The sequence below is a fragment of the Phyllobates terribilis genome, unplaced genomic scaffold, assembly GCF_046119375.1.
Source record: "Phyllobates terribilis strain yellow unplaced genomic scaffold, ASM4611937v1 Scaffold_8__6_contigs__length_399053987, whole genome shotgun sequence".
NCBI classification, from domain to species: Eukaryota; Metazoa; Chordata; class Amphibia; order Anura; family Dendrobatidae; genus Phyllobates; species Phyllobates terribilis.
In genome coordinates this window covers 268,011,312-268,032,266 of record NW_027362768.1, presented here as the reverse complement: position 1 = coordinate 268,032,266, position 20,955 = coordinate 268,011,312, and the positions used below count along the sequence as shown (strand labels likewise).

The 20,955-nt window shown below is 41.7% G+C and overlaps 1 protein-coding gene across 2 annotated transcripts in view; it reads right to left on the bottom strand.

The window, feature by feature from the left end:
- Positions 1-2,214: 2,214 nt before the first annotated feature.
- The window catches only part of FAM227A (family with sequence similarity 227 member A), a 55,051-nt gene continuing 36,310 nt past the window's right edge, over positions 2,215-20,955 (bottom strand). Inside the window, exons 9-13 of one of the 2 annotated variants that reach the window (XM_073642704.1) lie at positions 11,809-11,904; positions 10,801-10,910; positions 9,869-9,953; positions 6,149-6,219; positions 2,215-2,859 (exon numbers count right to left, since the gene is read on the bottom strand). In XM_073642704.1, coding sequence (XP_073498805.1) covers positions 2,698-2,859; positions 6,149-6,219; positions 9,869-9,953; positions 10,801-10,910; positions 11,809-11,904 — 524 coding nt within the window. In that variant the 3' untranslated portion in view covers positions 2,215-2,697. The remainder of the gene's footprint in view (positions 2,860-6,148; positions 6,220-9,868; positions 9,954-10,800; positions 10,911-11,808; positions 11,905-20,955) is intronic. The other variant, XM_073642703.1, reaches the window with a different exon arrangement.

Below are 20,955 nucleotides of genomic sequence, written 5' to 3'. Positions count from 1 at the left end.
ATCCTTGGCGCTCCGTCACTTCAATTCCAATGGACCCCTCCAGTTCAGCAGCTATGTCATGTCTATTGTTTATGTGACTGCTGCAGTCAATCATTGACCGCAGCGGTGACGTTTGCATGGATGGGACGTGACATGAGACCGGTGAATGATGGATATAACATGATTGTTGTAGGATTGGTGATGACGACAAGATCAACAGCACGGAAGCAGTTGAGAACTACATGGGTAAGTTATTTTATTATTTTAATAAATTTCAAATTTTCATTTCAATTTTTTTTTAAACTCTTTAGTAAAACGGGTGAGGTATTGGATTGCTTGGGAAAGAAATGAAAGGACAGAAATGGGGTGATGTCTCTACTACCTCAAACCCACAGAAAAATCCTTTTATATTCTCAGATTTCGTCCAATTGTGGACCCTCACGTTATTGCTTGGGGCTTCATTGGTTTACCACAAAAAAATCTGTCTGAACCCTAAGGCTTTTTTTCAGAGTTTAAGTAAGAAGAGAGTGGAGGACCTTCTCTTATGTTTCAGAGGTGAAGCTGCCTATACTGTATATAGATACATCTATATAAAGAGATACAGATATGTATTGATCGGACAGAAATTAATGATGGTTGTAAAGTGCTGTGGAATCTAATGATGTTTTTTATGCAAGTAAAACAAATAAAAAATATATATACATGATATATATGAACTCCCTCGTATTGTAATTGCAACTCCAAGAAGGAAAAATTGTAGAATTATGTAAATCCATGTTTTAACAGACCATATTAATGATATGTAAATGATGAAAAAATAGAAACAAAATTTTAAGATCATCTTGATTTTTTCAGTATGGAGTATGAGCGCTGCCCACGAAATCTCTGCACTTACATGTATTGGCTGCTATGTATGAGGTTATTAATGGTTGTCTGAGGCATATTCTTGAATGCATTTGGGTACACAAATGATCAAGATCCACTGCTGGCAACTTCCTTTGCTATTGCCGACCAATGACGTCCCAGATGTGCTCGATGGGAAACAAGTCCAGAGACGCTGCAAGACATAGTACCACATTTATGCCACGTAAGCTGCTCACAGTATCACGAACAACATGTGGTCTGGCGTTGTGCTACAAAATGGCTCCTGAGACAGTTTGGAGAAATGGCCGTAACACTGGTACCATGATCAAGTCAATGTAATGCTAAACTGTTAGTGTACCTGGAGTAAAAATTTATATGGATCAGGCTACCGTACATTAGGCCATTCCTCATGATAATCCTGGATCTTGATGATTTGCCCAAGTATATTCAGGGTGGCAGAACATTCCTCAGACAACCATTAATTTCCTCACTGATAGCAGCCAACGTGTGTGCATGTGACAGTTATACTTGATGCTGAATATGACATGCTTTGAAAAAAATGTTTTTGTTTCTGTTTTGCACATCAGTAAAATGTCTATTGATCTTGAGACTTCCATAATTCTACAACGTTCCCTTCTTGGTGTTACAATTAGATGTGTAGGAATGTATATATGATAAAGAAGGGGAAAAAGCTAATGCTTCACACTATGGCAGTGCTTCTCACCACGGAGAAAGAATTGGGTATGCTAAATTTAAACATGCCACCATACAAAAGACATTAACTTTTTCACCTGCAAACTTTTATATAGTATTGCTGTAAAGCCACAGACTTTTTTCGTGCATCTAAGATGGCAGTGTTAGGGCGCCGCCACACTTAGCGACGCTGCAACGATCCCGACAACGATACGACCTGTCAGGGATCGTTGCTGCGTCGCTATGTGGTCGCTGGTGAGCTGTCAAACAGGCAGGCTCACCAGCGATCAGGGGAGCAGCGACATCGTGGAAAGAATCTTTCCACGATGTCCTGCTCCTGGTTACCAGCCTGCTGAAGCAGGAGCAGGCTGGTAACCATGATAAACATCGGGTTACTAGGGGCACACGCGCACCTAGTAATCCGTTGTTTATCATGGTTACCACTCTGCTACGGTGAGCGAGAGGTTACCGCTCACTTTAGCAGGCTCGTAACCATGATAAACAACGGGTTACTAGGAGCGCGTGTGCCCCTAGTAACCCAATGTTTATCATGGTTACCAGCCTGATCGCTGGTCACACACAGCGATGTGTGCTGACCAGCGGGAGGGCAACGATCAAAAAATGGTCCAGGACACTTTGCAGCGATCAGCGACCTCACAGCAGGGGCCTGATCGTTGCAAAGTGTCACACATAGCGACATCGCTGGTGAGGTCAATGTTGCGTCACCAAAACCGTGACACAGCAGCGATCTCGCTATGTGAGACGGGGGCTTTAGTTGTGCTGTTGTGCTACTGTTTCCAAACTGCTAAAACTGAAATCGGTCTCTCTCTAATTGGAGAAATATTGCGGTAACAGCAGCATTACTGAGCAACTGGAAATACAATGTATGTGGAAACTCAACTTGTACTGAGATAAAGTAGTTATCATAAGCATAAACAAATTCTACCCTTAAGTAGTAACATATCGGTCTTCCTTTCCTGCCAATGAAATAGCTACTTTATATAATTAAAAATCTGTATCCAACTATAGGTTTAGCGGTTTTAAGAAATTAGATATATTTACATAAAAATTAATAAACTACTATTTAGGAAACAGAACAATTACAAAATATAAAGAGGACATAAGCCTTTTTGGAAAGGATATGGTATCTGCTTCTGAGTCTCAGTCCTGTGCACTAGAACGCTCAGTCCTGTGCACTAGAACACTCACGCCTGCTTGTGAATCAGCTTTCTGCTTTTCCAGGTAATATTGAACCAGAGGACTGTGTCCACGCAGGTTGAACATCAAGTGTATGACATTTGTTGTATGGGAAGCTGAATGGGACTGAAAGTAATAAAGAAATGTTATGTGGTTAGAGAGATTTTGAAAACACAAATACTTTTTAAGTCTGTAGATAGTTATAAATGAGTTGAGGAACCTTTAAAGGTTCACGGGTCCACCTATCTGATCAGTGGCAGTCTGACCACTCAGGATCTGTACCAATCGATTAGCAGAAAGAGGAATTTTTAGCCCTGACGGGGAACTTTTATCTACCGTTATATTAATTCTCAATGAGGCTGCCAGAAAGCCCCATATAGAAAAAATAAAATAAAGCACAAGTTGGGCATGTGCACTGCCACATCATTCTAAAGGGGATAACAGTTCCCCATTCTGCCAATTACTGCAGGTGTCTCAATGGCTGGACTCCCACCGACCAAGATATCACCTATCCTACAGAAAGGCGACAGTCATGAACAATAATGTAACTTTTTACCATAATTATGTACAAATCGCAATAAGAACATGGCTGCACAGTAAAAAATGCATTTTCAGCACAAATTGTACACGCTCAAAAGTATACAAATTATTGACTAACAAAGGCTAGTCTGTCTGGTCCGATCTCACTCAATAGTTACTGTAGAAAAAAATGCTGAAAAAGTTAAAGGGGTTGTCTGGTCTTAAACTACAAGTCTGCAATCACTCTATATGCGATATACATACTCCCCGGCCACATTTTGACTAGATGGGCACGAACTCGTTCAATACAAGTGTACTGAGCGAGGCCGGAAAGAACCCAGTCAGAATGTGTCCGGAAATATGTATATCGCATACTTGCTGTCACATGACCGCTGCAGTGCTCGCAAAGTGAAGATTCACAAGTCCGCAGTCACATAGAGTAACTGCAGACTAGTAGTTTAAGACAGGACAATCCCTTTCATGCTGCTGAGAGAAAGGTGTCAGAACACATAGTGGTATTGCAGCTCGCTGCATATGGAGGTACAAGCCACAGACATGCCCACTTCTTATGAGCCTCAGAACTAGGTCATGGAAGATGGTGCCCTGGAGATTTTGAATATTGTATATTATCTATTATAGCAATAATAGTTATAAAAGAAGTAAGGACACCCGTGTAATGTAAGGGAACTTATCAGCTGATTCATGCTGCCCAAACCATTTTCACAGAAAATACACTTTAACCTCTTAACAACCCTTGCCGTATTAGTACGCACATTTGCTGCGCTGCGCTGAGCCCTCACTGAACCGAGCACATGTCAGCTGATTCTTACAGCTGACATGTGCCCGCAACAGCCCCGGGTGGAATCGCGATCCACCCGCGGCTGTTAACATGTTAAATGCCACTGTCAATCTCCGACAGCGGCATTTAACGCGCGCTTCCGGGAAGCGCGTCATAAGCCCCGCCCATCAGCAACCCCGTCACGTGATCGCGGGTCACCGATGGGTGGGAATGACAACCCAGGGTCTGCAGCAGACGCCTGTGGTTGTCATGATCTGGTCGCTATGAGCGCCACCTAGTGGTCGGCGCTCATAGCACAGGACCATTTCTGCTGCATGTAGGGGACCTGCTCGTCCCCTGTATGTAGCAGAGCCGATCGGACAGTTGCTGCTTCTAGTCTCCTATGGAGACTATTGAAGCAAGCAAAAAGTAAAAAAAAAAAGTTTTTAAAAATTTAAAAAAAAATCAAAAAATATAAAAGTTTAAATCACCCCCCTTTCACCCCATTCAAAATAAAATATAAAAAAAAAACCTACATAGACATATTGGGTATAGCCGCGTTCAGAATCGCCCGATCTATCAATATAAAAAAAGAATTAATCCGATCGGTAAACGGCGTAATGAGAAAAAAATTCTAAACGCCAGAATTACGTTTTTTGGTCGCTGCAAAATTGCAATAAAATGCAATAACGGGCGATCAAAACATCGGATCTACCCCAAAATGTCATCAATAAAAACGTCAGCCCGGCGCGCAAAAAATAAGCCCTCATCCAGCCCCAGACCCTGAAAAATGGAGACTCTACAGGTCTCGGAAAATTGCGCTATTTTTTTTTTTTACCAAATTTTGGAATTTTTTTTCACCACTTAAATATAAAAGAACCTATACATGTTTAGTGTCTATGAACTCGTAATGACCTGTAGAATAAGAATGGCAGGTCAGTTTTAGCATTCAGTGAACGTGGTAAAAAAAATAAATAAACAACTGTGGTATTGCACTTTTTTTTGCAATTTTACCGCACTTGGAATTTATTTCCCGTACATGATATGGTAAAACTAGTAATGGCGTTGAAAAGTACAACTCGTCCCGCAAAAAATAAGCCCTCACACGGCCATATTGACCAAAAAATAAAAACGCTATGGCTCTGGGAACAATGGGAGCAAAAAACGAAAATGCAAAAACGGAAAATGCCCCGGGACTTAAAGGGTTAAAGATCCTTCTTCCCCCGCCGTTCCAGGTGATTCACCAGTTTCCCCATATGTACACACATAGGAGAGATATCAATCACTTAGAGAATTGCAGGGAAAATCCAGACTAGTCTTGTCTCAGACTATGGTCCCCGACCAGGTCTGTGATTTTGGCAGCATGATTCAGCTGACAGGTTCCCTTAAAATAAAAATGTAACCAAAGCCAGCAAATATTCTAAAATAACAAATGAACTTCTACTCACCAGTTCAATCCTCCTTTTCCCAATACTGTAAGTCATGATGTCCCATCCTTCCGTCACCTGACAACTGTACTGAAGCAAGTGACTGGCTGCAGAGGGCAACGGGATCAGTGAAAATGACTGATGAACTCATATGTTTGGGGGCCTGCTTGGTGTCCATCACCTGCATATGTAGATGGAAGGCGGGATAACGCATGATGGATTTCATCCTAGAATGGTCTGACAGTGGCTTTCTGAATTAAAATTACCCCACTGCAATAAACATGAAACCCTAGATAATAATGACTCTATAGGATAGATGTGGCAGAAAAAAAAGCTTTGGATCAAAAAAGTATTGGGTAGACCAGATAATAATGCAAAATGTTCAACAGGCCAGAGATAGGCCTGTTACACAGAGCGTTGCCTCTCTAGCAGTACCCCCGCATCCTCAGTGGGGGCATTGTGCTGCTGGGTAACTGGCACGAGCAGACTATGTTACAACCGTAGACCCTTCATTTGCAACCTTTTCCAAGTATCGGTTCCAGTTCTGGTTGGTTCCGTCGCTAGATGCATTGTTCCTAAATTGACTCCTGGGTCCTTGCTTTTTATCCCCTAGCTTCTGATTAATCGCCTGGATTTTCGCTGATCAACATTATTAGGAGTGGGGAGCTGGAATAATAAATTGCTATTTTACCTCTTTAGTTTGGGTTACTTTAAAGGATCCTGTATCTTTCTTCAGCTTTGCAACTTTTTTTGCTTCGGAATCTACATTGTTTGAAAAAAATGGAAATCAAAATGGATTCAAACTCTATTCTTAATTTTAATGAAATATTCTTCTTCTGTAGTTGAGACAAAAGAATTGCGTTATCACAAAACAAAATACGTTTTCCAGTTTCCTTAACTGTGTTGACAGGATGAGCAAATTACAGTGTTAGGGCCTGTTGATAAGGCCGTATTTTTGGTCTGAGTGCTGTCCGTGAAAAAAACGGACAGCACTCGGATCAATGTTATTCAATGGGGCAGTGCAGATGAGCTATTTCTTTTTCTTTCACTGATTGAATCTGTGTGTGAACACATCACAGCATGCATTAGTTTCTTGCGTAAATTGGATGAGACTCACCCAAAAAAATCGGATATCATACAGAGCCACAATATAGGATCAATTATTTACATTGCAATTCTGTAACATAGGAAACTATAAATGGTCTTGTAAATGATTAATAGTTACTGTAAAAAACGGATTGTATACGGATTGCACAAGGATGACAAGTGAGAAACCAGTGAGAAAAAAATCATCTGAGTTTTCTGGAACGTTTTTTTATATGCTCGTGTGAACTGAGCCTCAAACGCTATTTTACCCTAACCGTACACAAGTGAGGTGGAAATATTATTTAAGGAATACGATAAATATGTTGTTATAGTTCAACTGTCACATGAAAAATGTCACATTGAATTCCTTCAATTGATATCCTATAGTCTTAAAGCTATGCCACGATGAGCTTTTGGGGAGTTTTTGATGTTGCAGATTTTCAGCAGCAGTTCTGCACCAATTAGGTGAATTAGGTTACTTGCATTTCTACATTGCGTTTTTATCACGCTTTTGACGCTGTGGTTTTTGTATCTTATTGGTACGTAATGTTATTAAAAAGGCAGCTTTGTTTTTGACACTTCCTGGTATTGGGCTCTGACAAAATTTCATGTGTGAAATACATAAGCTTTGCGCAGCGGAAAAGCACTAAAAATGAATATGCGTTTTTTACCTGTGGATTTTCCGCATCTAATGCAATTCCATGGGGGAAATCTACATATAAAACTCAGCGTACCCGCAAGAGAAAATGACGTTGCTGATTTCAAACTCGCACCGCAGGTCAGTTTGTGCTACGTAAAAAAAAGCACAGTGGGCAGGAAATATTTGTAGATCCCTTCCACTTTGCTGGAACTGAAGGTTGTTGCATTTTTTTGTGCCGAGAAAATATACAGCATCAAAAACTCATTTTGGGACCTTAACCTGAAAGTCTGATAATTTGACTCTTTCTTCCAGCAAAAAAATGTATTAGTCCCCCTTATTATGTCCGTGCATGCAGTATGTGTGGCATCCATTTTTTTCACGGATGCCACACTTACCCATTATAATCTATGGTGCTGCTCACATGTCCGTGTGTTTGCACGAACTGTGTGCCTGTGAGAACCACACAGAGATATGTCCATTTCTTACCAGCAGCACGGATGATAAGGACCAATAGAAGTCTATGGGTCCATGTAAAACAGCACACGGATGGTATCTGTGTGTCATCAGTGTGCTGCACGTGTTTAACATTGCAAAGTATAGGAGAAGCTTTAGAAATTATTTTTCTTAAGCCATACCAGAAATAAACGGATGGCACACTGATGGCATATTGTTGACACATGGATGGCACACTGATCCAAAACACTGATGACATCTGTACCATTTTTTCCGGTACTAGTATAATATACAGACGTGTGAATGGGGCCTTATAATGTGAAACTGTAAAATCCAGAACTAAGACTAACAGCAATTAACATATTTGGTAAAGCCTCTTGTTAAAAATTAACATTCTAGTAACATATTGCATGCTAAAATTTATTTTGACATTGTTTGCTAAAGTACAGCACAGACCAAAAGTTTGGACACACATTCTCATTTGAAGATTTTTCTGTATTTTCATGACTATGAAAATTGTTCATTCACACTGAAGGCATCAAAACTATGAATTAACACATGTGGAATTATATACTATACAAAAAAGTGTGAAACAACTGAAAATATGTCTTATATTCTAGGTTCTTCAAAGTAGCCACCTTTTGCTTTGATGACTGCTTTGCACACTCTTGGCATTCTCTTGATGAGCTTCAAGAGGTAGTCACCGGAAATGGTTTTCACTTCACAGGTGTGCCCTGTCAGGTTTAATAAGTGGGATTTCTTGCCTTATAAATGGGGTTGGGACCATCAGTTGTGTTGTGCAGAAGTCTGGTGGATACACAGCGGATAGTCCTACTGAATAGACTGTTAGCTGCTTTTTTCTTGCCATAATACAAACTCTAAGTAAAGAAAAACGAGTGGCCGTCATTACTTTAAGAAATTAAGGTCAGTCAGTCTGAAAAATTTGGAAAACTTTGAAAGTGTCCCCAAGTGCAGTTGCAAAAACCATCAAGCGCTACAAATAAACTGGCTCACATGAAGATCGTCCCAGGAAAGGAAGACCAAGAGTCACCTCTGCTTCTGAGGATGTTTATCCGAGTCACCAGCCTCATAAATCGCAGGTTAACAGCAGCTCAGATTAGAGACCAGGTCAATGCCACACAGAGTTCTAGCAGCAGACACATCTCTACAACAACTGTTAAGAGGAGACTTTGTGCAGCAGGCCTTCATGGTAAAATAGCTGCTAGGAAGCCACTGCTAAGGACAGGCAAAAAGCAGAAGAAACGTGTTTGGGCTAAAGAACACAAGGAATGGACATTAGACCAGTGGAAATCTGTGCTTTGGTCTGATGAGTCCAAATTTGAGATCTTTGGTTCCAACCACCGTGTCTTTATGTGACGCAGAAAAGGTGAACGGATGGACTCTACATGCCATGTTCCCACCGTGAAGCATGGAGGAGGAGGTGTGATGTTGTGGGGGTGCTTTGCTGGTGACACTGTTGGGGATTTATTCAAAATTGAAGGCATACTGAACCAGCATGGCTACCACAGCATCTTGCAGCGGCATGCTATTCCATCCGGTTTGCGTTTAGTTGGACCATCATTTATTTTTCAACAGGACAATGACCCCAAACACACCTCCAGGCTGTGTAAGGGCTATTTGACCAAGAAGGAGAGTGATGGGGTGCTACGCCAGATGACCTGGCCTCCACAGTCACCAGACCTGAACCCAATCGAGATGGTTTGGGGTGAGCTGGACCGCAGAGTGAAGGCAAAAGGGCCAACAAGTGCTAAGCATCTCTGGGAACTCCTTCAAGATTGTTGGAAGACCATTTCCGGTGACTACCTCATGAAGCTCATCAAGAGAATGACAAGAGTGTGCAAAGCAGTCATCAAAGCAAAAGGTGGCTACTTTGAAGAACCTACAGTAGAATATAAGACATATTTTCAGTTGTTTCACACTTTTTTGTTAAGTATATAATTCCACATGTGTTAATTCATAGTTTTGATGCCTTCAGTGTGAATGTACAATTTTCATAGTCAAGAAAATACTGAAAAATCTTAAAATGAGAAGGTGTGTCCAAACTTTTGGTCTGTACTGTGTATATATATATATATATTTTTTACCTACAGTTTGGTTTCAAATACCTTTCCATGACCGTCCAATAATCTAGTGTAATATATGATCTGATAACTATTACAATTCATTGGTGCCGGTTCAAAGAAGTTCTACTGTGTAATGATTCACTGTTACCTGGCAAAAATTGCAAATGTTCATTTGAAAGAGAGATAGTTGCCTTTTTCTTGTGTAACGATGTCTGGTTGGCTGCCGACGAATTCTAAATAGTAAAAGATGAACAAAAAATTATTAAAATAACATATAAAATCATTAAATAACTTGATGCAGATGGTATAAATATAGGGGCTGATTTATGAAAGCTTTTATGTCAGTTGTGGAAAAATATTGGCGTTTTCACACCAGTTTGAATCAGTTCTAAATAACAGAACTACCTATGCTCTTTAACTTCAACTTTAGCTAGTAAAAGCTATGAGGCCCCTTTTTATTCACAAAATCAAAAAACAATTGCAAGTATTTCTGCCACAAATCTCCTTTCCATATATTCTCATGAGTAGCATAAAGGGACAAAGAGTAAGGACTTAGTCAGATGTCCGGTTTTTTTTTCGTGACGAGAAAAACGTACCATATTTCATCAGTGTTTTTATTCAGTGTCATCCAAGTTTTATCAGCGTTTGGCCTGAGTTTCATAAATTTTTCTCAGATGAGAAAAAAAAAAAGTTGTTCTAGCTTTTCCCCAATGAACCACTCTGAGAAAAACTTATCACACACTGATATTATCCTAGTTCTGTCCGAATTATGTTTATGGACCAATAGACCTACATTGGCAATTTTGATCTGACACTTCGATCAATATCGGGAATGTCAGCACGATTTTGCATGGACCACTTAGTTTGACAAATAAAAATCAGATTTGTGAAGAGCCCCATATGCTATCATAGCAATGCGTTCTCTCCATGAAAAAGCCATAGTAATCATACATGAAAAACGGACATCTGAATGAGCCCTAACACTAAGAGAATATATAGATGACAGTTATTGTGATTTATTGGTGTTTTATGCAGTAAGAAACTTGACTTTATATATAACTTTTTTTTCTTTTAACAAACCTTTCTAGATGGTTTAAGTACAGAACACTTTCTGGATCTAAAACCTAAAGTGGATGAAAATCCATTGAGCTCTTCTGCATTTGATAAACTAAACCAAAAGGCATCCGAGTCTGTAAATGTGGGAAAAAAAATAAATGATGTCAAAAAATTGTCAAAAAACAAAAACATTTTATGGTATACATTTTGAATTGTAATCAGTTTTGACAATATTTTATAGAGTGTTTATAAGAGCAGGTTTAGTATTGTCTTTTGCAAAAAAAAAAAAAATAGTCACAAAACCTGCTTGGACAAATATTCTTTAAGGGAAAAATGTCAAAAACTGAATCTCATTTTACCTGAGGCAAGGTACACTTTGTGCTTTACCCTATGGTTAGTGGCTTTGTCGGGGATTACGTCTGAAGCCCTGGAAAATGGGATTCAGATGGAGCCACTGTGTGCTCTGTTGGACATTATTTCTGTGTGTATCTGCCTATTTGAGGTGGGCTGCAAATAGCCGTCTCCAACTTGGAGCCTGCCTCGAGAAAGATGTCCACCAGAGCTTACTGTTTATTAAAATGTGCAGCCGATCTTGAGATTTCAACATTTCTCTTATGTTTACAACTCATCACCTATGACCTAGACCACCGCTCCTATCTAGCTTGTAAGCACTGCGCTGAAGTTAGCCGGGATTATGAACTAGCACAGCACTAAAGCGATCGCAGTCAGATTTAAAGCAGTGGTGTCAAGATCAATGGAAATCAGCTTGTAAGAACTACACGTTAAGCCACCACTTTCCTTATACAGGAAATCAGCTGTAAAATAAATTAGAAAGTGTTAATTTTTTAAGAACAGTTGAAAATTTTAATAAATAGCAAATTGAGTTTGTTTTTTTTACAGGCACTAGCCACAACAATACCCAACATTGAAGATGGGAAAACCCTTTAACTTGCTTAAAAGCCTTTTTTAGCTGTTTTACATAAATTAGCACTATCCTCAAGGCAGCCTCAGTTTCCACTAATAAAAGCTCACCTTTCTTTTGCTTAGCTTTCATATTTGTTGTTTCATCTGTTGGCTCCAAATTTAAATAGTCCCAAGTGTTATAGACTCTGGATATCGGACAAATTCCTTTAAATCAGTATTAAAGACACATATAAATCATAAAAGTAATATCTTTTCAGATTTCTAAACATACATTTAAAGACGGTCCACAGCACTCAGAAGTTCAATGTGGCAATACTTTATGAAGTCTCATTAAGACAGGGACCAGCTTTTATGAAATGTCTATCCTAGTAATTGTATACCCCATGAAATAACAACTATGAAGTATCTTTTCTTCAAACTCTGCATTACAATAAACTGTTTTCAAATTTTTGCCTTTGTATACTAGCAAAATGGATGTGAAACAAAGCCATCAACATTGATTGAAGTACAGAATTTAATTCAAGTACTTTTGCATTTTTACATAGGTCCTCCATTTCAACACGCTCAAAAGTAATTGCACAAAATAACATACTTATAAAGATGAGCATAATTTTTAAAGAGGTTGTCCAAGCCTTCATGACCAGGCCAAATTTTACAATTCTGACCAGTGTCACTTTATGGAACGCTATAACTCTGGAACGCTTCAATGGATCCCAGTGCTTCAGAGACTGTTTTTTTCGTGACACATTGTACTTTTTAGTTAGTGGTAAATTTTTGCCGAAATTTTTTTCGTTTACTTGTGAAAACATCGAAATTATGGTGAAAATTTGGAAAAATTTTGCAATTTTCAAACTTGCAATTTTTATATCCTTAAACCAGTTAGTCATGCTGTACAAAATAATTTAAAAAATTACATTTCCCACATGTCTGCTTTACATCTACATTATATTTGATACATTTTTTTTATTAGGATGTTAGAAGGGTTAAAAGTTTATCAGCAATTTCTCATTTTTACAACAAAATTTACAAAACAATTTTTTTAGGGACCACATCACATTTGAAGTGACTTTGAGGGGTCTATATGACAGAAAATACCCCAAAGTGACACCATTTTAAAAACTGTACCCCTCAACAAGAGAATGCCAAGAGTGTGCAAAGCAGTTATCAAAGCAAAAGGTGGCTACTTTGAAGAACCTAGAATATAAGACATATTTTCAGTTGTTTCACTCTTTTTTGTTAAGTATATAATTCCACATGTGTTAATTCATAGTTTTGATGCCTTCAGTGTGAATGTACAATTTTCGTAGTCATGAAAATACAGAAAAATCTTTAAATGAAAAGGTGTGTCCAAACTTTTGGTCTATACTGTATATGCCGTTCCGCAAGTGGTAAAATTGATAAGGCAGCTTTATTCTTCGGGTCCGTATGATTACAGCAATACCACATTTTTAAATATTTTTTATGTTTTGGCATTTTTACACAATAAAAACTACTTTATAGACAAAAAATTATTTTGCATTGCTTTACACAGAGAGCTAAAGCTTTTTTATTTCTTCACTGATGGAGGTGTTATGGCAGATTGTTTTTTGCGGAACAAGATGACGTATTCAGCGGTACCATTTTTACTTACATTCATCCTTTTGATCACGTTTTATTCCACTTTTTGTTCGGCGGTATGATGATAGAGCATAGTTTTTTGCCTACCATATTTTTCGGACTACAAGATGCACCCCAAATTTTGAGGTGGAAAATAGGAAAAAAATATTTTTTATAGATGTGGGTCCGTCTTATAGTCCGAATAGGTATCTTACCTGGGGAGCGGAAGTGGTGGAGCGGGGGTCACAGGAGGCTTTGTATCCTCAAGATGCCAGCTATGGCAGAAAAGAAACAATGCTACAGGCTCTGGGTGGGAGAAGGGGGTTGCAGCGGTGGTGGAGCGGAATCGCAGGAAGTAGGGTCCCTCCCTCAGAAAGCCGGTGGAGGAAGAAGCGGTGAGATGCTGCGGGGCCGGTGTCGATGGTGAGGCAGAGTGGAGCCCATTGCTTTTCCAGCAGCCATCTTCCTGAAGCCGTGGTCTACAGGGAAAAGGCTACCCGAACCGGCTCATGCGCAGACTGGGATCTCGGTGGCCATTTCCCTGAGGCCCATGGCTTCAAGAAGATGATGGCTGGAGTCGGCGCTTGCGTGGTTGAAATCTCGGTTGGGCTAAGATCCCATTCTGCACATGCGGCCCACGGCTTCAGGAAAATGGCCGCCAGGAAAGCCCTGCCTGACCGCTGATACCAGGCCTGCAGCATCGCACCGCTTCTGCCGCCGGGTTCCTGAGGGAGGGACCCTGCTTCCTGCTATTCTACTCCATCACCACTGCAACTCCCCAGTAACCTACATTCAAACCAAAAAATGTACCCCCCCATTTGCGTGTAATGGTCCAAAAAACACGGTAGTTTTTTCTTCTTCTAGTGTTTACTGAAAGGGTTAACTAGTGTGACAATTTTATAGATCAGGTTGTTCATAAAATAAACACGGCCCTTCTGGCATAACAGTAAAGAAAAAAAAGGTACAGAACAGTCCTTACATAGGCCAGGTTAGCACAAAAACACAAGCTCCTCTCTCTCAGGAGCTTGTTCTCCATACACTGAACAACACCTGAGTCAAAAGGCTGGCTATTTACAGCCCAGACCACACTCTGGGGTGTAGATATGATGAATGACCTCCCACCCACACTATGGTCATTTACAAAAACCAAGCCTTTTTAAAATGGCTATTTAACCCTCTAGCACATAACATGCTGGAAAAAACTTCCAGGTTTCAATTCACTGAAGCTAACAGCCACAGTGAAACATATTGTCATGGGTGTGTCAGGTGTGACAATCGCTCTCGATCCGGCTGTAGAATGTCACTGCGCTTGGCATTGCAGACGCCTTCTTGATACTCTCATCTCTGTAGTATAGTTAGATACTTCTTCCTTTAGTTAGTCAAAAACTCTCAGTTTCCCCAGACAGTCGCCAGTGATAGTTCTATGTACCTCTGTGCAGACTTGGAGTACTGGCAGTTGGCTAGTCTCGTCTTTGGTGCCTTGGAGGACAGTTGGCGTTATCTCTCTGGTGTCTGCTCAAGCTAAGTGTATCCCGTTTGTTTGTTTACCTTGTTGTCTTTAGTTTGTAGTGGGGCCTGACTAATGCTTACCCCGTCCCTTCCCTATCTAGGGCCTAGCTCTAAGGACCTTCAGGGCTTAGGTTCCTGCTCGGTGATAGGTGCAGAACCTATTTAGAGACGATAGGGTAGGCAGGGTGATATTAGATCTGCCTAGGAGTCCCCACTTCCCCTTTCCCTAGTTGCTGGGCTCCCTCCTCCCCCTTCCTATCATTGTACACTTATTCCTTCCCTCACCTTGCGTGACACACATCTCCCCTCCAGTACTCTGCCAGTGACTTTGTCACAATGTATGTGTGTGTGTGCAATGCATCATACATGTCAGTGCTGCATTGACAGAAGCCTCTTAGACTATGTTCTGAGCATAGTCTAACAGGCTTTCCATAGCTTGGTGACCCGAATGATGTCATGATGACCTTGGGTTGCCATGACAATGATCGGACCCTCTCGATGACGTTTCTGGGGTGCTAATAGGACGGGAGAGGGAGCCGACTCCCTCTCCCAGCCTCCTAAGTTTTGCAATCAATATAGATTGTGGCATTTAAAGGGCTAAACAGCCAGGGTAGGTGCGGGCACCGTTCCTGGCTGTGAGAGCTGGATCTCGGCTATTATATAAACCGAGCTCCCAGAGGCAATCGCGTGGACACAGCTCCTGTGCCACGCACGATCGCCATGACGTATCTATACATCGTCGTTCGGGAAATCCTATCTGACAATGAAGTATAGGTACGTCAAATGTCGTGAAGTGGTTAAAGATCAACCACACATTGCTGTGCCCCATCCCTGATTTCTCCCGGCGGTCTCCTGTCTGCATTGGTTGAAGACATCACAGCCCTAATATCCATATGAGCAATCACAGGCCTCCTTTCTCTCGTGCCATATATTACTGAAATCAGTGATGGGATGAAGTGCTTACATGTGGTATATAGGTTGTGATGTCTGCAACCAGTATAAACAGAACAGTTGGATGATTCAGTGGCACAGCACTTCCAACAGCAAGGGGGAGTGGAACATTGTAATTTTTTCATGAAATGTCACCTGCTTAATCCAGCAAGAATATGAAAAGTCTGCACACCCCAGTTTTAAAATGCCATTTTTTTGTCAAGTGAAAAAATCATACCAATAATTTCAGAACTTTTTTCATCTTTAATGTCACCCATAAATTGTACACATCCATTGAGAAACAAACTGAAATAAGTTTGAAGGGGAAAATAAAAATAACAAAAAATAATGTGTTTGCATAAGTGTGAACACCCTTTTATAATTGAAAATGTGTTTTGTGTTCAGAATTTGCCAGTCATATTTAAACTCATGTTAAACAGCAGTCTATAGATGGCTGTTGTAACATACCTGGCGGCGTCCTTGCATGGTGGTCCATCTCCCACTGTGCAAGAGGGCGCACTTGATCTCCTGTCCAGAATGTCTCTCTGGCTTCCCTCCATACTGTCTGTTTGTGTCTGTTTCTGCTGCTTAAGGGCGGCGCCCGATCACTTCCTGCCTTTTGTACCTGCTGTGGGTCACACCCCTTGTGCGTCCTCAGCCTATTGCTGTCTGTCACCTGGTATATAGCTCAGCAGCTCCCTTCTATCCCGGCCTGAGCATAGTGTTTCCTTCAGTGTGTGCTTGCACTCTGAAGGTGCCAGGTCCCGTTCTTTGTTTCCGTGTCTGCCTTTCCTGGAGGCTGTATTTCCAGGCCTGTCTGAACTGAGTCCTGTATGTCTTCTGCTTTGCGGTATCAGCTCCCGTGTCTGAACTGAGTCCTGTATGTCTCCTGCTTTGCGGTATCAGCTCCCGTGTCTGAACTGAGTCCTGTATGTCTCCTGCTTTTCGGTATTTGTTCCCGTGTCTGAACTGAGTCCTTTCTGTGTATCTTGTCTGACCTGTCTGAACACGCCTCTAGCCTGTTTCTCCTGCCTTCTAGGGGCCGATTACCTAGACCCGTTCCTGTATCTTGTCTGACCTGTCTGAACTCGCTCCTAGCCTGTTCCTCTCGCCTTCTAGTGGCCGATTTCCTCGACCCGCTCCTGTGTCTGGTCAGTCCTGTCTGAACACGCTCCTTGCCTGTTCGTTCCGCCTTCTAGTGGCCGATTTCCTAGACCCGCTCCTGTGTCTGGTCTGTCCTGTCTGAACACGCTCCTTGCCTGTTCGTTCCGCCTCTCTGGGGGCCGTATTCCCAGACCCGCTCCTGCATCCCTCTGCAGTGTCGGTCTCCTCCGTACACTCAGTTCCAGTCTGAACTCTCTCCTGTCCTTTACCTGTTTTGCCTCTATGTCCGTTCCCTTCCTTTTTCTGCAGAGTCTGAACTCGTACCTAACTCCTGCTTGTTGTCTCTGCAAGTACTGTGTGAGTATCTGGCTCTGTCTTTCCCTTCCTGTCTGTTCCGTGTGAACAGAGCCCTGTCCTCCCTGCTCAGCCTTGTCTGCACTCTAGCTGTGCTTGCCTGTAACCCTCTGCCTGTATTGTTCCTGAGTCCCGGTGTGTACTGGGTCCTATCCCGCCTGTGTTCCTACCTGCTAGTGCCTCCCTGTCTGCACTCTAGCTGTGCTTGCCTTTACCCCCCTGCCTGCATACCCGCCTGCCTGCATACCAGTCGTGCCTGCCTATACCCACCAGTCTGTGTGCCAGCCTACCAGCCTGTTCCTGTATTCCCCTGTGTGGGTCAACAGCCGTGTCCGGGGTCTGTCCTGGAGTAGCACCTGGTCCCTCTGCTCGGTTCCTCCTTGGTGCACTGGCGTCGTATGCCGTCGTGCGACCCTGGTCGGATCGGGTGAATACCTAGTCACGCCCCTCCAGGCATTCACTCTCCGGCACGGTCCAGTGGAATCACTACCAATCACACGCACACGCCGCTTAGCCCGGGCGTGTGCATAACAGCTGTCATCATCTATAGTGGTTCTGATATACCCCATATAAAGTTTAGCTCAAACAGTAGGATTTTCCTGATATTTTCTTAGTTGCATTTTACAACAAAAATCACGGTCTGAAAAGAAGCTTACAACAAAGCAAACGGATCTCATTGTTGAAAGTCAGGAGAAGGGCACAAAAAAAGTTTCCAAGGCATTAGATATACTATAGAACACTGTGAAGACTGCATTGAGAAGTGGCTTTACCTAGAACTGGACATCCCTCAAAATTTTCTGAAAATAGAAGACGAAAATTGGTCCACAAGGCTGCCAAGAGGCCTTCATCAACAATAAAGGAGCTGCAGGAATTTATTGCAAGTACTGGTTGTGCATTGTATGTGACAATAATCTCCCATATTTTCTATATGTCTGGCCTGTGGGGCAGGGTGGCAAGACTTACAAAGAAAAATTTCCAAGCCCGGATAAGTTTTATTAAAAACTACATCAAATCTGCCAAAAGCATGTGGTAAAGCATACTATGGTCTAATGAAACAAAGGTTGAACTTTTTGGCCATAATTCCAAAAGGTATGTTTGGTGTAAAGCCAACACTGTGCATCAGCAAAAGAACACCATACCCACAGTGAAGTATGGTGGAGGCAACATTATGCTTTGGGACTGTTTTTCAGCAGCTATAAATTGGGCTGTAGTCATTTAGGCCTCTGCTAAAATGTTTAAGATGAAGAGAAAATTCACATTTCAGCACAACAACGACCCTAAGCATACCTCCAAATTAAACATAGAATGGCTTCGCCAGAAGAAGATCAGAGCTTTGAAATGACCCAGCTAGAGCCCAGAAATGAATCCAATTGAAAATCTGTGAGTGACCTGAAGAGAGCTGTACACAGGAGATGCCTGTATACAAGCAGAATCAAACAGATTTTGAGCGCTACTGCAAAAGAAAGTAAGGAAAGATTGTCAATTCTAGATGTGTCATGCTGATTGATTCCTACCCAAAAAGGCTGAAACCTGTCATACGTTCAATGGGGACTTCAACAAATTATTAGGCTGCATGCCCACTAGGCGTTTTTCAAGCGTTTTCGCCGTGGAATTTCCGCAGCGAAAAGGCTTAAAAAACGCTTGGTAATACGTGCCCCATGGTCCCCAATGATAATCCACATGTGTTGTGCATTGTATCACATAATATCCGCATGAGTACATGTACACATGCGGATATTAAGCGATTCAATGCGCGGATGGTACCCGAGTCTGGAGAAGAGGAGACTCTCCTCCAGACCCGGGTACCATAGTACCTGTAGTTAAAAAAAAAATTATACTCACCTTCTGATGGCCCCCGGTCTCCTGTACGGTGTGTCCGGTGTCTTTGGCGGCTCGCGGTGGTGTAAAAGGACCTTCCATGACGTAATTTAGTCATGTGACACGTCACGCGACAGCTGACGTTAGCGGCCGCGTGACCTGTCACATGACTGCTGACGTTAGCGGCCGCGTGACCTGTCACATGACTAAACGATGTCATTGAAGGTCCTTTTACACCACTGCGAGCCGTAGAACACACCGGAGAAGGAGATCGGGGGCCATCGGAAGGTGAGTATACACTGTGTTCCAAATTATTATGCAAATAATATTTTCTCAGATTTTCCCAAATTACCTATATGAATTGCAGTCATTGTAATTTTCCAGTCAAATAACTATTAGAGTACAATTGAAAGGTTTTTGTACAAACTGCCTATGATAACAGTATATTTTTAAAAAAAATAAAAAACTCAAACTGCACTCAAAATGCATGTTCCAAATTATTATGCACAGCAGAGTTTCCAACCTTTTCATTTTAATAAAGAACAAAAAAAACTTTATTCTAGGTGATGTTACATTTGCACATAGGACCCCTTGTTCGAAAGGAGCTTCTGAACTCTCTCGTCCATTGAATTTGTCAGGTTTTGGATGGTTTCTGCTTTAATTGTTTTGCATGAGGACAGAATACCCTCCCAGAGCTGTTGCTTAGATGTTTTCCAAGTGATGCTAAAATCGCTTGGAAAAGCGCTTTACAACCCGCATGCGGAAATGCATGCAAAAACGGTTCTACCTGGCAGGAAAAATGCATGTAAAATCCGCATGCGTTTTTCCTGGCAGGGAGATGCAGAAAAAATCCGGAGCATTTCTGCTTCGTGGGCACTTAGCCTTAATCTAAGGTTAGTTTAAAGTATGTGCATATTTATGCAACCACATTGTTTTAGTTCTTTTTCTACCCGAAAAGATTTCAGTTTACCTTTCAATTGAATTGTACAGATTAATGATGACATTAAAGGTGGAAAAAGTTCTGAAATTATTCTTCTTGGTATGATTTTTTTTTTTTACATGACAAAAACCTGGCATTATAATACTGGTGTGTAGACTTTTTATATCCACTGTAAATCTATGAATTATATAATGGCTAATATCACATATCTATCAACAACTATTGTTGATTTCGAGACAAATACAATGGAGATTAAGGCTGCGTTCACACATTGCGTATTTCCGCGCGCTTTTTCAAAATACGCAATGTGCCTTGTGTCTGCCAGCAAAGTGAATGGGAAATTCACTTTGCCGTTCAGACACTGTGTGATTTTACGCAGCGCGAAAGCGCAGCTGCGTAAAGAATTGACATGTCAATTCTTTACGCAGCTGCGTCCTGCACTTTCTCCCTATTGTGCCCATTATAAGAGCTGGAATTACGCAGCGGTGTTCACACACTGCGTAATTCCAGCGCTTTTTTACGGAGGCGCAGGAGAAACTGTGGATACTCACCTATCCGATGGATGGGAGAGGTGTCCGGTCCGGTCCCGCGCTTCCAGCATCTGCCGGTGAAGCGATCAGCTGTTAGCTAACCGGCCAGTCAGCTGATTTACAAGCCGGTCAGCTGACAGTCAGCTGATCGCTTCACGGCAGATGCTGGAAACCGCGGGACCGGACCGGACGCCTCTCCCATCCATCGGATAGGTGAGTATCCACAGTTTTTTTCTTTTAATAACTTAGCAGTGTATGTACTGCAGCCAGAAGCTGTCTATACATACACTGCTAGGGGGACACTCACACACACGACACATAGACACAGACAGTACACACAGACACATACATTACATACAGGTGTCCATGCTCGTCACACTTCATTTCTCCTGCACCTCCGTAAAAAAAAGCAGTGTGTGAATGGAGGTGCGTAAAAAAACGCAGGTAAAAAAAGCAGGAAAATACGCGCGCGTA